Source organism: Anolis carolinensis, unplaced genomic scaffold (genome assembly GCF_035594765.1).
Source record: "Anolis carolinensis isolate JA03-04 unplaced genomic scaffold, rAnoCar3.1.pri scaffold_7, whole genome shotgun sequence".
In the NCBI taxonomy this organism is placed as follows: domain Eukaryota; kingdom Metazoa; phylum Chordata; class Lepidosauria; order Squamata; family Dactyloidae; genus Anolis; species Anolis carolinensis.
The window spans coordinates 32181643-32201032 of record NW_026943818.1 but is presented as its reverse complement, the minus strand read 5'-3'; the positions used below and the strand labels follow the sequence as shown (position 1 = coordinate 32201032).

The window sequence follows — 19390 nt, the reverse complement described above, 5'->3', positions numbered from 1 at the left end:
AAGGATCTAGAATTTTTTTTAGGAATGCCCATTGAAATGCCCATTGTTTAGCAATTTTAAAATGTAATCTAAGCAACTTTGGATCTCATATTGGGAAAATGGAGAGCCACAAACTAAACGAATGAATGCAAAACAGCTCTTTACCAGGAACTAACGATAACTTACCAGGAACTAACGATAACTTGGAGGCGGGGTATAAAAATAAAGTATTATTATTATTATTGTTATTGTTATTACCGGAGAGGGAGGAAGAATTTGTATTGCATCAAGAGGGTGAAGCAGAAAAAAAGGACACCCTCGACCGCCATGGCGAAAATGTTCTTCCCGGCCAGTTCCCAACTCAGCGGAGACACAAACTTTTGGTCACCTGGTCAAAAAATAGAGAGGATTTTTACACATGCTTTTCTCATCCTAAGTCTAGTAGAAGTGAACGAGAGTTAGAGACGACACAGGAAATTGAATCAAAAGGCGAACTTCCAATTATAGCATTTTACAAGCATGCGCAGGAGGCTAATTTTTAGTCAGTCTCGCTTACCAAATCGCTCAAAGGCAAATAATCGCTCAAATAGAGAGGATTCTTACACATTTTCTTCTTGTCCTTAGTCTAGTTGAAGTGAACGAGAGTTAGAGACAACACAGGAAATCAAAACTTCCAATTATAGCATTTTACAAGCAAATCGCTCAAAGGCAAATAATCGCTCAAATAGAGAGGATTCTTACACATTTTCTTCTTGTCCTTAGTCTAGTTGAAGTGAACGAGAGTTAGAGACAACACAGGAAATCAAAACTTCCAATTATAGCATTTTACAAGCATGCGCAGGAGGCTAATTTTTAGACAACTGTCAGTCTCGCTTACCGAATCGCTCAAAGGCAAAGAATCGCTCAAATAGAGAGGATTCTTACACATTTTCTTCTCGTCCTTAGTCTAGTTGAAGTGAACGAGAGTTAGAGACGACACAGGAAATCGAATCAAAAGGCGAACTTCCAATTATAGCATTTTACAAGCATGCGCAGGAGGCTAATTTTTAGACAACTGTCAGCTCCGCTTACCGAATCGCTCAAAGGCATCCGCCATGGCTTGGTTCTTGACCATGTCGATCAGTCCGCGGCCGAGGCAGAAGTGCGGGAAGATGAGGAACGCTTTCTTAAGGATGACGTTGACGTCGTTCAGTGTCTAAGTAGGAAAAAAAAGAGGAGGTAAGTTGCACTAAAAGATGAGATATTTTGCCATGATATGGGTACCAAGGGAAATTCACCTGGTCGGTGAAGAGCTCGAGGACGAAGGTGGCCACGCTCCCGTTGATGCCGATGAAGAGGTTGATGCAGGTCAGGGCCACGTACGCCGTGCTGGGGATGCTGAAGAAGAAGGAGGCCGGGTACATCAGGGGCGTTATGGACCAGCTGGAAAGAGGCCGAACGGGAAAGCGGATTTGTCTCAGGGAAAGGAGATGGTTTCCATTCTCACCACGTTCTCTTGTCTTGGGTCTGGACTTAACCCTGGTCTTCAATGACTCGTTTTAGCAACAGACTCTCGTGTTTAACAACTCTAGACTTCAATTATTCTCCTCTCAAATTAGTCTCTTTGACAACTGACTCGTCTTAACAACTGTCTCGTCTTAACAACTGACTCTTATCCTAAACAAATCTTATCTCAAATTAGTCTTGTTTTGACAACTGACTTGTCTTAACAACTGACTCGTCTTAACAACTGGCTTTTATCTTAAATTAATCCCATCTCAAATTAGTCTTGTTTCAACAACTGACTCATCCTAACAACCGACTCATCTTAAAAACTGACTCATATCCTAAATGAATCTCATCTCAAATTAGTCTCGTTTCGACAACTGACTCATCCTAACAACTGACTCGTCTTAACAACTGGCTCTTATCTTAAATTAATCTCATCTCAAATTAGACTCGTTTCAACAACTGACTCATCCTAACAACTGACTCGTCTTTACAACTGACTCTTAAATGAATCTCATCTCAAATTAGTCTCGTTTCGACAACTGACTCGTCTTAACAACTGACTTTTATCTTAAACAAATCTCATCTCAAATTAGTCTCGTTTCGACAACTGACTTGTCTTAACAACTGACTCTTAAACAAATCTCATCTCAAATTAGTCTCGTTTTAGTGACTGACTGGTCTTAACAACTGACTCTTTAACAACTTTTGACTTCAATTATTCTCATCTCAAACTAGTCTCATTTCGACAACGGACTCGTCTTAACAACTGACTCTTGTCTTATATGACTCTTGTGTCTGATTAGGCTCGTCTCAACTGAATCTCATGGCAAAAACACTCTCATCTTAGATAACTGAATCTTGTCTTAAATTATTCATCTTAACAAGTGATTCTCAACTAAACAGCTGACTCTTGTCTTTAAAAACTCATCCTATTATTATTTCCATTAATAATAATAATAAAATTAATGGAAATTAAGAATATGGACAGATTAACATATCTAATAAAGAAACAACAGGGTTTACCAAAGAAATGTACTGACTGGCAACCACTTCTAGACTTCATTAGCAAAGAAAAGAAATTCACTATAATATAATTTTAGAACATTTAGATGATGGTAAGAGTAACAAGAAAGACATGAATTTAGGGAAGCTAAGACATAAATAAGGAATGATAGTAAACGGAGGAGATCCAGGATTGGATCAAAGACAATATAGATATGGATGGAAGTCAATAACCCTTTTCTTTTATTGTACTTTATATATATACTAGCTGTGCCCGGCCACACGTTGCTGTGGCTAGGACTTAATTTTTCTTTTCTTTTTGTTGTATGAACGTAGAGGCGTGGATGAGAGGTTGTGCTGTCCATTTTCGAGGTTGTGGGGCATTTAGTTTAGTTGTTTTGTCCGGTGCCGTGATTCCATTACCCTTTTATATATATAGATAATAATATGAATAGTATATGTATGTATGTACTTTTTCTTTTCTTTTTGTTGTATGAACGTAGAGGCATGGATGAGAGGTTGTGCTGTCCATTTTCGAGGTTGTGGGGCATTTAGTTTAGTTGTTTTGTCCGGCGCCGTGATTCCATTACCCTTTTATATATATAGATGTGCCCGGCCACGTGTTGCTGTGGCTAGGACTTTATTTTTCTTTTCTTTTTGTTGTATGAACGTAGAGGCATGGATGAGAGGTTGTGCTGTCAATTTTCGAGGTTGTGGGGCATTTAGTTTAGTTGTTTTGTCCGGCGCCGTGATCCCATTACCCTTTTATATATATAGATACACGCATAGATTTTTTTTATTTCTCCTTCTTACCCTCTTGCCCTTTCAAATAACTTTGCTTCCTACTTTTCTATCAACTAAAATGTTCCCCCTACTCAAAATTAGAAATAATTTTTTTTTAAAAAAACTCTCATCTTAGACAACCGATTCTCGTCTTAAATGGCTCCCCTCTTGTCTTAATAACTCCCACCTTAAATAGCTAATTCTCACCCTAATTGGCTCACATTAGTCTCATCTTCTTCGTTGATGAGACTCCTGTTTTAACGAGTGATTCTTATATTTGACTCAGACGTCTTAGGCAACTGACTCTCATTGTAATAACCGACTCGAGTTGGACCTCGGATCCCGCCTTCCACAGACCTTACCCATAAAGAAGCAGAAGCAGAACGAGAGACGGGAGGTTGGCCGCCGAGACGTACGACTTTTGCTGGAAACACAGGAAAATGAACACCACCAAGACGGCCGGAACGAGGTAGTTACACTGCGGGAAGAGGACACAGTTTCTCAGGAAGGCGGCGGATACGGAGGAAGACGTCCTCGTCCCGCCGCCTTCCTTCTTACCATATCCCAGGCAAAGTTCCCCAACCAGTAGACCACTGGTTTCATCCCACTGACGATCTGAAGATGCTTGGATTTGGTGACACGTTCTTCGATCAGGAAGAGGACGAAGCTCGCCGGGACGAAGGACATGGCGAACATGACGCAGATGGAGACCAAGACGTCCACCGAAGTGGCCATTCTGGGCGGAAAAAAATATTATTTATTTATGGTATTTATATTCCGTCCTTCTTTCTCACCCTGAAGGGCGTGATCACAATGCACATATACATGGCAAACATTCAATGCCATTATTAGACATACAACATATAGACAGACAACAGAGGCAATCTAACGTTTTCCCAGGATATGCTCGATTCCAGCCATGACACCGAGCCCTTGATGGTAGTACTTCCTCATTTCTTTCCACACGTGAATTCGTTATAGTGTCTTAAATTAGTTAAATTAGCTCAATCCTCTCGGCCAGTAGTGATTTATTGCAGCTGGCTCCTAACCAGTTGACATGTCCAAAAATCGTTTTGAATCGTATATCGGAATTATTTCGGATTGTTCTCGCTTTTTGAGACGCATTCCGAGACATTGTCTCACAGCACAACCAGCAATGTAATTCGAACTATTGTTGGCCCATTCTCTAATTGTCTCTTAATGTTTCGTTAATTCCCCCCCCCCAAATTTTTTTACAAATTTTTTTTTAAATATTAAAAAAAAATTTTTTTTTGTTTCTTCAACCTACCTTGAATGGGAGCTTAGCGCAGCCTAACATGGCTGCCGCTCCCCGGCCAATCAGAAGCTTCAACAATGGACGCAAAGGTGGGGGCTAACGTCCTTTGCGTCCACATGGAATATTGCCATACAAGCCCGGGGTGTAGCGATTGCGCATGCGCGTCCGCCATTTTAGAAACATTTAGAATCATTACGAATTTTTGGAAATATCAGAAATTTTGGGGTGAAAAAATCGGAAATACTTTCTATATCAAAGCGCCAGCGCCGCCTACTTTAGAAACGAGAATTGAAACATTTTTTTTCATCGATCGGACATGCCTACTAACCAGCTGTGCCACAGCCCAGAAACACGGAAGGGAAGAATTAAAACATTGAACGGGACTGCCGACAACAAACTCAGGATACAATAATTATTAGGGTTGTGCATAATTTCGTATTAGTATCATTAGTATTACTCACAATGCTGCCTCTGAGAGCTGCTCTTTGGTCAAATTGAGCGGGTGGTTGATGGCCGTAACGCCAAAATACGGACCGTTGTCCGCAACCGGCAGGCGGGCCCTTAGGATCCCATTGCTTGCCACGTTGACGAATGAAACCATGGCGTGCCAGCCTTTGTTGTTGAACCAGACCTGTGGAAACAAAAACAGAAGGAAGGACTTTCAGTGGTTTTCACAACTGAGCAAGGATCAGAACCCAGGTCTCCACGAATCCTAAACTGGTGACCCGAGCCTAGAATTTCCTCAGCCAGGTTGATTCCTGAAAGGGGGTTCCAAAGCTGAGAAAGTGGATTTTAATAGGCCGAGGGAAGATTCGAAGCCAGAACCTTGAAATCGTTGTATTTCCAAACCTTCACATTCTGACGCGTAGCCAACCCGTCAACAAAACCAACCAGGTTATGCAGCAATCGGTCGAGCGAACTCCCCTAGGTGAAAGAAAGAAAAAATCATAACGTATAATCTCATGGAAACACACAAAACTACTACTATACTACTACTACTACTAATAATAATAACAATAGGAAAAAATCATAACGTATAATCTCATGGAAACACACAAAACGACTATACTACTACTACTACTACTAATAATAATAACAATAGGAAAAAATCATATCGTATAATCTCATGGAAACACACAAAACGACTGCTATACTACTAGTAATAATAATAATAATAACAATAGGAAAAAATCATAACGTATAATCTCATGGAAACACACAAAACTACTACTATACTACTACTACTACTACTACTAATAATAATAATAATAACAATAGGAAAAAATCATAACGTATAATCTCATGGAAACACACAAAACTACTACTATACTACTACTACTACTACTAATAATAATAATAATAATAACAATAGGAAAAAATCATAACGTATAATCTCATGGAAACACACGAAACTACTACTATACTACTACTACTAATAATAATAATAATAACAATAGGAAAAAATCAAATCATATAATCTCATGGAAACACACAAACTACTGCTATACTAATAATAATAATAATAATAATAATAATAATAATAATAATAATAACAATAGGAAAAAATCAAATCATATAATCTCATGGAAACACACAAACTACTGCTATACTAATAATAATAATAATAATAATAATAATAATAATAATAATAATAATAATAACAATAGGAAAAAATCATATCGTATAATCTCATGGAAACACACAAAACTACTACTATACTACTACTACTAATAATAGTAATAATAATAACAATAGGAAAAAATCATAACGTATAATCTCATGGAAACACACAAAACTACTACTATACTACTACTACTACTAATAATAATAATAATAATAACAATAACAATATAATAATAATAATCTTCCAAATTGGCAAATTGTTGGCAATAATAATAATTAGTAATCTGGAACAGAAAGAACCACATCCTGATATATGTAGACGATCTAGTGCTCATCTCCCTCTTTCATTTGGGTCTCGAAAATTTTCTGGAGACTTTCAACACCTACTGCCAAGAGGAATATATATGTTGATAAATTACCCAACAACAACAACAACAACAGCTTGCTTTCCTCTCCGAAAAGAGACTCAAACATTCATTCCTAATAAGGGAGTCAGAGCTGAATGTTTCCACAAATGAATAGGGATTCAAATTCTGGTCTCCACCAATCCGGACTCACCTTTGGTACGGAAAGGAGGCTGCGGAAGACCTTCGTGGCAGCCACCACCTCCGTGGACGATGGGAACTCCTGTGAGCTGCGGGCTCCCAAAGACAATCCGCCATACCTTGAAAGGAGTAGAAAGGGAAGTTTAGCATCACAAGGAGTAGTGGGAAAAATTCAGGCATTTGGGTCCCGAAGAAACACCAACTTCTCAACCACTTCTAACACCAACTTCTCAACAACTCTTAACACCAACTTTTCAACCACTTCTAATATCAGCTTCTCAACCACTTCTAACACCAATTTCTCAACCATTTCTAACATCAGCTTCTCAACCACTTCCAACACCAACTTCTCAACAACTCCTAACACCAACTTCTCAACCACTTCTAACGCCAACTTCTCAACAACTCTTAACACCAACTTTTCAACCATTTCTAACATCAGCTTCTCAACCACTTCCAACACCAACTTCTCAACCACTTCTAACGCCAACTTCTCAACAACTCTTAACACCAACTTCTCAACCGCTTCTAACATCACTTCTCAGCCACTTCCAACACCAACTTCTCAACAACGCCTAACACCAACTTCTCAACCGCTTCTAACACCAATTTCTCAACCATTTCTAACACCAACTTCTTTACCACTTCCAACACCAACTTCTCGGCCGCTTCTAACACCTTCTCAACCACTTCCAACTCCAACTTCTTTCCCACTTCCAACACCAACTTCTCGACCGCTTCTAACACCTTCTCAACCACTTCCAACCCCAACTTCTCAGCCACTTCCAACACAAACTTCTCAACCACTTCTAACACAAACTTCTCAACCACTTCTAACACCAACTCCTCAACCATTTCTAACACCAATTTCTCAACCATTTCTAACACCAACTTCTCAACAAACACAAACTTCTCAACAACTCCGAACACCAACTTCTCAACCACTTGTAACACCAATTTCTCAACCACTTCCAACCCCAACTTCTCAGCCACTTCCAACACCAACTTTTCAACTACTTCTAACACAAACTTCTCAACCGTTTCTAACACCAATTTCTCAACCATTTCTAACACCAACTTTTCAACCACTTCTAACACCTTCTTTACCACTTCCAACATCAACTTCTCAACCGCTTCTAACACCTTCTCAACCACTTCCAACCCCAACTTCTCAGCCATTTCCAACACCAACTTCTCAACCACTTCCAACTCCAACTTCTCAACAACTCCTAACACCAACTTCTCAACCGCTTCTAACACCAATTTCTCAACCACTTCTAACACCAACTTCTTTACCACTTCCAACACCAACTTCTCGACCGCTTCTAACACCTTCTCAGCCACTTCCAACCCCAACTTCTCAGCCACTTCCAACACAAACTTCTCAACTACTTCTAACACAAACTTCTCAACCACTTCTAACATCAACTCCTCAACCATTTCTAACACCAGTTTCTCAACCATTTCTAACACCAACTTCTTTACCACTTCCACCACCAACTTCTTGACCGCTTCTAATACCTTCTCAACCACTTCTAACACCAATTTCTCAACCATTTCTAACATCAACTTTTCAACCACTTCCAACACCAACTTCTCAACAACTCCTAACACCAACTTCTCAACCACTTCTAACATCAGCTTCTCAGCCACTTCCAACACCAACTTCTCAACCGCTTCTAACACCAATTTCACAACCATTTCTAACACCAACTTTTCAACCACTTCTAACACCTTCTTTACCACTTCCAACCCCAACTTCTCAGCCACTTCCAACACCAACTTCTCAACTACTTCCAACACCAAACTTCTCAACATGCAATGTGTCCAGCATCCTTGCTGCTCTATGACTTTCTTCCAAATGGCTCTGGCTCCAGGAAAGCTCCTAGATGTGGTTAGGAAAGAGCTACCTGTAGTTCCCTCCTAAAAATGATACAATAAAAAACCCGAACCCCTTCTAACTAAGGAAGATGAAAGAATCCATCTTTCTCTCTCCTGTGTGACTCAGTGTGAGTATCGAGCGAAATAAGAAACAAGGGAGAAAGATGAGCGAGAGGAAGACTCACCACTGTTCGTTGACCCATTTTTTGGTTCTGAGCCTAGAAGGGAACGAAAGAACAGTAGTCACATTGGGTCCCAATGGAACCAATGGCGAAATACAACAATATTCAATGGAAGCACTCGTGGTGATTTCCCTCGTCCGTTCTGGCATCTGCCCGAACTGTAGCCTCACCCTTTGCGGATGACTTTGGGGTAGGTTTTCACCAAGTAGTCAGAAATATTCCGGCCGGTGAGGTTGTGGAGGACGTCGCCGGTGATCCTTTGCATCTGGAAATAAGAGGAGTTTGTCTTCGATGACGGGAAAAGGAGGGATCGGATTGTGTCTTTCCACAGATGGGAAAGCCATAATAATAATAAATAATAATAATAGCCTTTACCTGTGGCGGGGGCAGCCCTCCAGCGGCTTCAGGACAATCGGGAAGCATTTTGCGGGACGAGGAATGGCTACAAATGCACGCCGGCGACGGGTCAGCCATCGTCCAGTTGCCTTTCGTGAAAACCTCGGCCACGGAACCGGGGATGTCCGGCATCTCAAAGCTGTGGGATGCCGGCCTTTGGCACAAATCAATCCTGAATCCAATTAAAAATAGCAAAGTACGTGAAGTCAAGAGAGCCAAAATCCGCAGCAGTCATTCAAACATAAATCCGTAAGCATGTAAACAGGAGCTTTTCCCAAAGCGAACTCTTCCAGGAACAAAGGCAACGATGGGAAATTTGAAACACGAACTTGAGAGAAGAGACAGGAATACTATCCTAATGGCAATGTTGTCTCATCTGGGAGACACACTTAATTTAAGCCCGACCAAGAAGCCATGAGATCGTGCCGAACGCACCTGGGCTTCAAGGACTTCTCATGGATTCTCTCAGAATGTCTAATTAATCTATTTTTCACTCCCTCTGTTCTCAGACCTAATCTGGCTTCTCGGGAGAACCCCCCATCATCCAAAAGTCATTTCACAAGGGAATTGAAATCTTAACTTAAGCCCGACCAAGAAGCCATGAGTTCGTGCCGAACGCACCTGGGCTTCAAGGACTTCTCATGGATCCTCTTAGAATGTCTAATTAATCTATTTTTCACTCCTTCCGTTCTCAGACCTAATCTGGCTTCTCGGGAGAACTCCCTCCTTGAGGAATGGCCCGATATGACCTGGAGGATCTAGAAAAAGGGAAACAAAACGTACCGACCGTCTCCGCCCTTCATGCACTTGGTGCCGAAACCCGGATCGGCGAGAAGGGCTTCCAACAAGCGGGCCGAATCGGGATCCCCCGGCGAGTCGTCGCTGGGAGTGAAACAGCCATTTTGAGTCAGAAATTCAAGATTATTTGGCAAAGGACGTCACGGCGGAAATGGCAGACGTACCTGATAAAGGTGAACTGGGGCCCGTACATCCAGGGTTCGAGCGGCAGAGGAGGGTACTCGCCGAACGGCGGGACGATGAGGCTGAAGAGGAGGGCGATGCAGACGAAGACGGCGGGGAGGACAATCTGGAGAGGCCAAATATAATAATAATGATCCCCTTCCATCAATATATATATGTACATTTGTAACGAAGTGTGATTTTTTATTTACAGACGCCATGTTTAACTGTGTTTTAAAAAGGGTTAATATTTCAGTTACTCTGCACCATGAGTTAGTTGCCATGGAGAAGGGGGCGGAGCCAAGTGGTTTAGCTGAAGAGAGAGCAGAATTTGGAGGGAAAGTCAGTCAGAGTCTGTGGTCAGAGAACCACAGGGAAGGTTAGTTTTTAGAGTCGGTGCCCTTATGAGGTACCGGGAGACTGATTCTGGTTGAGGGATCAGGGTGGCTCAAATGTTTGATTTTTGAGTCAATTTTAAAATAAGTTTGGTGACTTATTTTAAGGTAGTCTGTTTCCAGATAAGGAACAGATAGGCTGTGTTTGTAATTCACAGGGTGACTGCAGGTTTAGGCAGTGGAGAAAGAAGTGACCTTTTAGGAAGTTTGGAACACCTCAATATAGTTTTGCAACTGTTCGGTAACGTGCCTCAAACAAGAAGAGAAGTTATTGTAACCATTAAGCTTGTGCCTGAATAAACTTGTTGTTGTTCTCTCAAACATCTCAGTCTCTGTCATACATACACACATCGAGAATAAACAAGAAGAAAGAAGAAAAATAAAATTCTCCTCTCTAAGTAGCTAGTGGCTACGTATTCCTATAGTGGTGGCAAGAATTGTAATTTGTAATTTGGTGGCAGCATTATAAAACCTCTATAATTTGGCGGCAGCTTTTAATTAAAAACAACCTCCATCTCCACATCCCCGCAATTGGTGTTAGAGGTGGGATTTAAAAAGATTCCCCCCTGTCTAGAAAAAGAACCTCAGCCAGTCATAGATCTCCACAATATGTATATTACATATGAAGTTTTACAGAGACATAACTCTCTAGGATAAGTTTACTTGCGCAAAGAATCCCCGCCTGCTCCGCCGGGCGTAAAGGAGCCTCTTGGCGAAAAGCGCGCGGAGCTGTTGCCAAGTCAAGGCCCATCCGGTCAAGTGGGACGAGGTGCGGGGTCCGGCACCACGAAGGGGATCCGTTTCCTCGATTCCGTCTAGACGTCCAAAGGGAGAGAAAGCGGACGTCAGTACTGGGATCCGAGCTCACAAAAAGATATATTATCAATATTACTATAATGAATAATAACAATAATAACCATATCGAATTCGAAACCTAAAGACTGTAAACATTAAAATAGCTAATAATAATAATAATACTACAAAACCCTACCTCCTGATCCATTTACCTTTCTTAGATCCTTTGGCTTTGCGTAAAGAGAAATGAGAAAGAACAGAGGGGACAAATTACAAAACCCTCCCTCGATTTTGGATCGATGGACATGAGAACCGGACATCACCAAAGTGGCTATGATTTCCTCGAATCTATTCATGCAACCTGGAATCGCACTGGCTTTTTTCACCGCCATGTCACACTACTGGCTCATGTCTGACTAACATCGGCATGAAGTGAATATTAGAAATGTCCAAAAAATCGTTTTGAATCGTATATCGGAATTATTTCGGATTGTTCTCGCTTTTTGATACGCATTAGACATGTCCAAAAAATCGTTTTGAATCGTATATCGGAATTATTTCGGATTGTTCTCGCTTTTTGATACGCATTCCGAGACATTGTCTCACAGCGCAACCAGCAATGTAATTCAAACCAATGTTGGCCCATTCTCTAATTGTCTCTTAATGTTTCATTAATTTCTCCCCCCCAAAATTTTTTTAAATATATTTTTTAAAATATTAAAAAAAAATTTGTTTCTGCAACCTACTTTGAACGGGAGCTTAGCGCAGCCTAACATGGCTGCCGCTCCCCGGCCAATCAGAAACTTCCACGATGGACGCAAAGGTGGGGGCTAACGTCCTCTGTGTCCACATGGAAGATTGCCATACAAGCCCGGTGTGTAGCGATTGCGCATGCGCGTCCGCCATTTTAGAAACATTTAGAATCATTATGAATTTTCGGAAATATCCGAAATTTTTGGGTGAAAAAATCGGAAATACTTTCTATATCGAAGCGCCAGCGCCCCCTACTTTAGAAACGAGAATTGAAACATTTTTTTCATCGATCGGACATGCCTAGTGAATATGGTTGAATTTCGTGCGAATCCCGCTCACCTCGTCACTTACCCAGTTCAGCCTCAACTGCTTCCGTCTCTTCGTTCAACGACTTGAGGGTATAAGCAGAGTCCGGTGTGGTCGTCCTGAGGTCCTTGGGATCCCCTGTCCGATCCAGAAAAAAGTAGGGAGAGCTTAGAAAGAGCATATAGAAATGACACAAATTATTGGGTTGTATGGCCAGGCTCCAGTAGCAGTCTCTCCTAGCGTTTGGATGGCATATTCTGAAGTTCTGTGGGTATCTCACCCATCACTCATCGTCCCATCAGTCCACTTGTCATTCTATATTTCTTTTTGTTCATAATTCCATATATTTTCCAACCATTATTAAGTTGTTCCATCCATCTTCCCGTCCATGTATCTACTCACCCATCACTCATCATCCCATCAGTCCACTTGTCATTCTATATTTCTTTTTGTTCATTATTCCATATATTTTTCAACCATCATTAAGTTTTTCCACCCGTCTTCCCGTCCATGTATCTTCTCACCCATCACTCATCGTCCCATCAGTCTACTTGTCATTCTATATTTCTGCGGAATGATGTTAGGTCTTTTTTGCTTACCTGCAGCATCCACGTTGGTGTCCTCCGCCACTTTCAAGAAGATCTAAAAGCCAAGCAAAGGGATGATTTTGGATCTAAAGGATTCCATCTGATCCTTGGAAGAGGTATATCCATATTGGAAGCCATACCTCTTCCAAGCTGGTGTCCGAAATGCCATATCCAGAGATGCCGAGCTCAGCCAGGTGAGCGTCCAGTTCTTCGAAAAGAGCCCCGAAGGCCCCGTCTTTGGCTCCGTTATACGGCAAAACATAGAGGACCTCCTGGCCAATATCCTCCACCAGCTTTGAACCCGGGACCAACTTCTGGATGAGTGACGTCAGTTGATGGATATCTACAGGGAAGGAGATCGTGAAGATGGAGCAGCACAACAAAGGGTTCGTGAATCGCTATTGGACCATGGATCGCTGTCTTACCTGGAGCAATGGCTTCACTGTTGGGTTCGCTCCCTAAACCAGTATCGCAGCTCACTTCGGAATTGCTCCCCACCTTAGAAAGAGAGACGCAAGACAGATAGAACAATGGAATGATGGATGGATGGAAAATATATAGAATGATGGACAAAAAATATATAGAATGACAAGTGGACTGATGGGACGATGAGTGATGAGTGAGAAGATATATGGACGGGAAGATGGATGAATGAAATGATATGGAATGATGGACAAAAAATATATATAGAATGACAAGTGGACTGATGGGACGATGAGTGATGGGTGAGAAGATACATGGATGAATGAAATGATATGGAACGATGGACAAAAAAAATATATAGAATGACAAGTGGACTGATGGGACGATGAGTGATGGGCGAGAAGATATATGGACGGGAAGATGGATGAATGGAATGATATGGAACGATGGACAAAAAATATATATAGAATGACAAGTGGACTGTTGGGACGATGAGTGATGGGTGAGAAGATACATGGATGAGAAGATGGATGGATGGAATGATGGAGGGATGAAAGAAAAGATTGATGGAACAATGGAATGATGGATGGATGGAAAATATATAGAATGATGGACAAAAAATATATAGAATGACAAGTGGACTGATGGGACGATGAGTGATGGTTGAGAAGACACATGCACGGGAAGACAGCTGGAACAACTGAATGATGGATGGAAAATATATAGACTGATGGACAAAAATAAATACAGAATGATGAGTGGATTGATGGGATGATGAGTGATGGGTGAGAAGATACATGCATAGGAAGATGACAGTTGGATGGAATGCTGGGTGGAAATATATGGAATGATGGACAAAAATAAATACAGAATGATGAGTGTACTGATGGGACGATGAGTGATGGGTGAGAAGATACATGGATGGGAAGACAGCTGGAACAACTGAATGATGAATAGAAAATATATGGAATAATGCACAAAAAATATATAGAATGACAAGTGGACTGATGGGACGATGAGTGATGGGTGAGAAGATACATGGATAGGAAGATGGATGGAGCAACTGAATGACAGTTGGATAGAATGATGGGTGGAAAATATATGGAATGATGGACAAAAATAAATACAGAATGATGAGTGGACTGATGGGACGATTGATGATGGGTGAGAAGATACATGTATGGGAAGATGGATTAGTTGGTTGGGTGAGAAGGTCCCTTATTGGTAGTATTATTACTATGTATTGTATTACCTTTTCGTTGACCACCATGACACCGTTGTTAGCCCCCCGTCCGGCCTCTCGCTTGACCAGGGTCAGGTAGTATCCTGTGCCCAGCTTGGTCTTGAGGAAGAGCGAGGAGCCGCAACAACAGAGCCGGCCGCGGGAAATGATGGCCACCCGATCACCCAGTAAGTCGGCCTCCTCCATATAATGGGTGGACAGGATGACCGTTCGACCTGGAAAACAGGAGGGGGAAGTGGAGAACCTTTCTTGGTCTTTCTTGGTCTCCCAAAACTCCCTGCTGTATACAGACCTGCCCGATACTTCAGCAGGAGCTCCCAGATGCCGCGGCGGGAGTATGGGTCGACACCGGCTGTGGGCTCGTCCAGGATGACCACGTTGGAGCCGCCCACAAAAGCAATGGCCACTGAGAGCTTGCGCTGCATGCCGCCTAAGCAGGAGAAAGAAAGACGGCACATTTGTTTTCATTTTTAGTTAAGGAAAGTAGATGCTGGGTATTTCGGAGACGCTGTTGCACCCGAGCACTGAGGCACCCGTTCATCCAGCACCACACCAGAGGCCAGTCGTCTAGTAGACATGTCCAAAAAATCGTTTTGAATCGTATATCGGAATTATTTCGGATTGTTCTCGCTTTTTGATACGCATTAGACATGTCCAAAAAATCGTTTTGAATCGTATATCAGAATTATTTTGGATTGTTCTCGCTTTTTGATACGCATTAGACATGTCCAAAAAATCGTTTTGAATCGTATATCAGAATTATTTCGGATTGTTCTCGCTTTTTGATACGCATTCCGAGACATTGTCTCACAGTGCAACCAGCAATGGAATTCGAACCATTGTTGGCCCATTCTCTAATTGTCTCTTAATGATTCATTAATATTTCCTCCCCCCAAAATTTTTAAAAATATATTTTTAAAAATATTTTAAAAATTATTTTGTTTCTACAACCTACCTTGAATGGGAGCTTATTTGCAAATTTGATGAGGATAGCTCAAGAAATGAGGGTGGGAGAGCCTGTAAAAGTCCCCCCCCCCCCTCGGGTTCCTTTTTTTTTTTTTGGCGATTGTGCATGCGCGTCCACCATTTTAGAAACATTTAGAATCATTACGAATTTTCGGAAATATCTGGAATTTTGGGGTGAAAAAATTGGAAATACTTTCTATATCGAAGCGCCAGCGCCCCCTACTTTAGAAACGAGAATTGAAACACTTTTTCCATCGATTGGACATGCCTATCGTCTAGTAATGAAATATTTATTGAGAAAATAATATAAAAGTGGGAAAAGGGTCAAATCCGAAATATACAGACAGGACAATGTGCAATATACAAAATAGCCAGACAAAAATCTCAGAAACAAGAAATCCCAAAACATAGAAATAATCCAAAGTAATGTCCACGAACATGAAACAAGAATCTTGACAATTCAAGAACCAGGAACTTGGAAACATTTTTAAAAAGTCTGATTCCCCATTAGCAACATTGTCTCCTTTGAGATGAACTTAATTTAAGCCCAGCTAAGTTCCCATGAAATCATGTCTAAGGCACCTGGATTTCAGGGCCTTATCTCGGATTCACTGGGAAGACCTAGTCTGCGTATTTTTCACACCCTGTGTTCTCAGATCTAATCTACACTCCCTCAGAACCTCCTCAACGTCCTCGTCTTTCTCACCTGTTGCCTGGGAACGATCTAAAGAATTCGAAGTATCAGTTGGTGAGCCTAATAGGCATGTCCGGTCGATGAAAAAAATGTTTCAATTCTCGTTTCTAAAGTAGGGGGCGCTGGCGCTTCGATATAGAATTGCCGATTTTTTCACCCAAAAATTTTGGATATTTCCGAAAATTCGTAATGATTCTAAATGTTTCTAAAATGGCGGACGCGCATGCGCAATCGCTACACACCAGGCTTGTATGGCAATCTTCCATGTGGAAGAACGTTAGCCCCCACCTTTGCGTCCATCGTGGAAGCTTCTGATTGGCCGGGGAGTGGCAGCCATGTTAGGCTGCGCTAAGCTCCCATTCAAGGTAGGATGCAGAAACAAAATTTTTAAAAAAATATTTTAAAAAATATATTAAAAAAATTTTGGGGGGAAAACAATTAACGAAACATTAAGAGACAATTAGAGAATGGGCCAACAATGGCTCGAATTACATTCGAATGTCTCGGAATGCATATCAAAAAGTGAGAACAATCCGAAATACAGTAGAATCTCACTTATCCAACACTTGCTTATCCAACGTTCTGGATTATCCAACGCATTTTTGTAGTCAATGTTTTCAATACATTGTGATATTTTGGTGCCAAGTTCGTAAATACAGTAATTTCTACATAGCATTACTGTGTATTGAACTACTTTTTCTGTCAAATTTGTTGTATAACATAATGTTTTGGTACTTAATTTGTAAAATCATAACCTAATTTGATATTTAATAGGCTTCTTCTTAATCTCTCCTTGTTATCCAACATATTCACTTATCCAACGTTCTGCCAGCCTGTTTATGTTGGATAAGTGAGACTCTACTGTAATTCCGATATACGATTCAAAACGATTTTTTGGACATGTCTAGAGCCTAACCTGTTTGTAATTCTCCCCGAACACTCTCAGGCGCTTTAGTTGGATTATTTGACACCTAACCCACAGTAAAGAAGACAACGTGTTCAACTTGCTGGTCTTGATCTCGACACCGAAACTCACCCGACAGGCGTTTGGTCTGTTCTCGGCGTTTGTGGGGCAACCCCACGTCCTGGATGATTTGTTCCATCTCGTCTCGGACTTGCTGCCCGGAGAGGCCCTTCAGGCGCCCGTAGAACCAAATGTGCTCTTCCACGGTCAAGCTGGGGAAAGGGAGGGAAAGTGAGCTGGGGAAAGGGATGGACTCACAAACTCAATATGGCGAACCCAAATCTATTGCCGTTGTGGTTGTGTTAGATAAAGAATGCATTCGTAGCGATCCCATTATGTAAAATACAGTTCTAATGGACATGTGGTCCGTCACACAATTGCAGAATGATTAAACGGGTGGTGATGCTGTTAGCCTATATTGTGAGCATATTGACGTATTTGCCACGGACAGTATAGATAGTAGACATGTCCAAAAAATCATTTTGAATCGTATATCGGAATTATTTCGGATTGTTCTCGCTTTTTGATACGCATTCCGAGACATTGTCTCACAGCGCAACAAGCAATGTAATTCGAACCATTGTTGGACCATTCTCTAATTGTCTCTTAATGTTTCGTTAATTCCCCCACCCCAAATTTTTAAAAATATATTTTTTAAAATTTTTTTTAAAAAATTGTTTCTGCATCCTACCTTGAATGGGAGCTTAGCGCAGCCTAAAAGGCTGCCGCTCCCTGGCCAATCAGAAGCTTCCACGATGGACGCAAAGGTGGGGGCTAACGTCCTCTGCGTCCACATGGAAGATTGCCATACAAGCCCAGTGTGTAGCGATTGCGCATGAGCGTCCGCCATTTTAGAAACATTTAGAATCATTACGAATTTTCGGAAATATCCAGAATTTTTGGGTGAAAAAATTGGAAATAATTTCTATATCGAAGCGCCAGCGCCCTCTACTTTAGAAACGAGAATTGAAACATTTTTTTCATTGATCGGACATGCCTAATAGATAGCCCAACCCGAGTCAAAACTAGTGGTTCCTTACATGTCGAAGAGGACGTTGTGTTGCGGACACATCCCCAGCGTCTTGCGGATGAGGTCCATCTCCGAACGGATGTCCCTGCCCAGGATGTATGCCGTGCCGGAACTGGGAGGCAGAAGGCCAGTTAAGACGGACCTAGGAAAGATAAAAAGATCATGAGTCTCGGGTGGGAACCCCAAAGGACATCTAGGAAGGATAGGAGAATCATGGATATAATAGCTATAGAATGACAAGTGGACTGATGGGACGATGAGTGATGGGTAGGAAGATACATGGACGAGAAGATGGATGGATGGAATGATGGAGGGAATCATGGATATAATAGATATAGAATGACAAGTGGACTGATGGGACGATGAGTGATGGGTAGGAAGATACATGGACGAGACGATGGATGCATGGAATGATGGAGGGAATCATGGATATAATAGATATAGAATGACAAGTGGACTGATGGGACGATGAGTGATGGGTAGGAAGATACATGGACGAGAAGATGGATGGATGGAATGATGGAGGGAATCATGGATATAATAGATATAGAATGACAGGTGGACTGATGGGACGATGAGTGATGGGTAGGAAGATACATGGACGAGAAGATGGATGGATGGAATGATGGAGGGAATTATGGCTATAATAGATATAGAATGACAAGTGGACTGATGGGACGATGAGTGATGGGTAGGAAGATACATGGACGAGAATATGGATGAATGGAATGATGGAGGGATGAAAGAAAAGATTGATGGAACAATGGAACGGTGGATGGATGGAAAATATATGGAATGAAGAACAAAAATAAATATGGAATGATGAGTGGACTGATGGGACGATGAGTGATGGGTAGGAAGATACATGGACGAGAAGATGGATGGATGGAATGATGGAGGGAATCATGGATATAATAGATACAGAATGACAAGTGGACTGATGGGACGATGAGTGATGGGTAGGAAGATACATGGACGAGAAGATGGATGAATGGAATGATGGAGGGATGAAAGAAAAGATTGATGGAACAATGGAACGGTGGATGGATGGAAAATATATGGAATGAAGAACAAAAATAAATATGGAATGATGAGTGGACTGATGGGACGATGAGT

General features: G+C 41.5%; 1 protein-coding gene across 3 annotated transcripts in view; it reads right to left on the bottom strand.

Moving 5' to 3' along the window:
• The window catches only part of abca7 (ATP binding cassette subfamily A member 7), a 61867-nt gene that overhangs the window by 13747 nt on the left and 28730 nt on the right, over positions 1-19390 (bottom strand). For 2 of the 3 annotated variants that reach the window (XM_062960329.1, XM_062960330.1), the window contains 23 exons: positions 18285-18416; positions 17317-17456; positions 14913-15050; positions 14630-14835; positions 13380-13452; positions 13095-13297; positions 12967-13009; positions 12413-12505; positions 11521-11538; positions 11177-11328; positions 10121-10245; positions 9942-10040; positions 9138-9330; positions 8933-9027; positions 8766-8798; positions 6713-6818; positions 5381-5455; positions 4993-5162; positions 3814-3991; positions 3618-3733; positions 1257-1401; positions 1051-1174; positions 238-367 (listed from right to left, as the gene is read on the bottom strand). In XM_062960329.1, coding sequence (XP_062816399.1) covers positions 238-367; positions 1051-1174; positions 1257-1401; positions 3618-3733; positions 3814-3991; positions 4993-5162; positions 5381-5455; positions 6713-6818; positions 8766-8798; positions 8933-9027; positions 9138-9330; positions 9942-10040; positions 10121-10245; positions 11177-11328; positions 11521-11538; positions 12413-12505; positions 12967-13009; positions 13095-13297; positions 13380-13452; positions 14630-14835; positions 14913-15050; positions 17317-17456; positions 18285-18416 — 2787 coding nt within the window. The remainder of the gene's footprint in view (positions 1-237; positions 368-1050; positions 1175-1256; positions 1402-3617; positions 3734-3813; positions 3992-4992; positions 5163-5380; positions 5456-6712; positions 6819-8765; positions 8799-8932; positions 9028-9137; positions 9331-9941; positions 10041-10120; positions 10246-11176; positions 11329-11520; positions 11539-12412; positions 12506-12966; positions 13010-13094; positions 13298-13379; positions 13453-14629; positions 14836-14912; positions 15051-17316; positions 17457-18284; positions 18417-19390) is intronic. The other variant, XM_062960331.1, reaches the window with a different exon arrangement.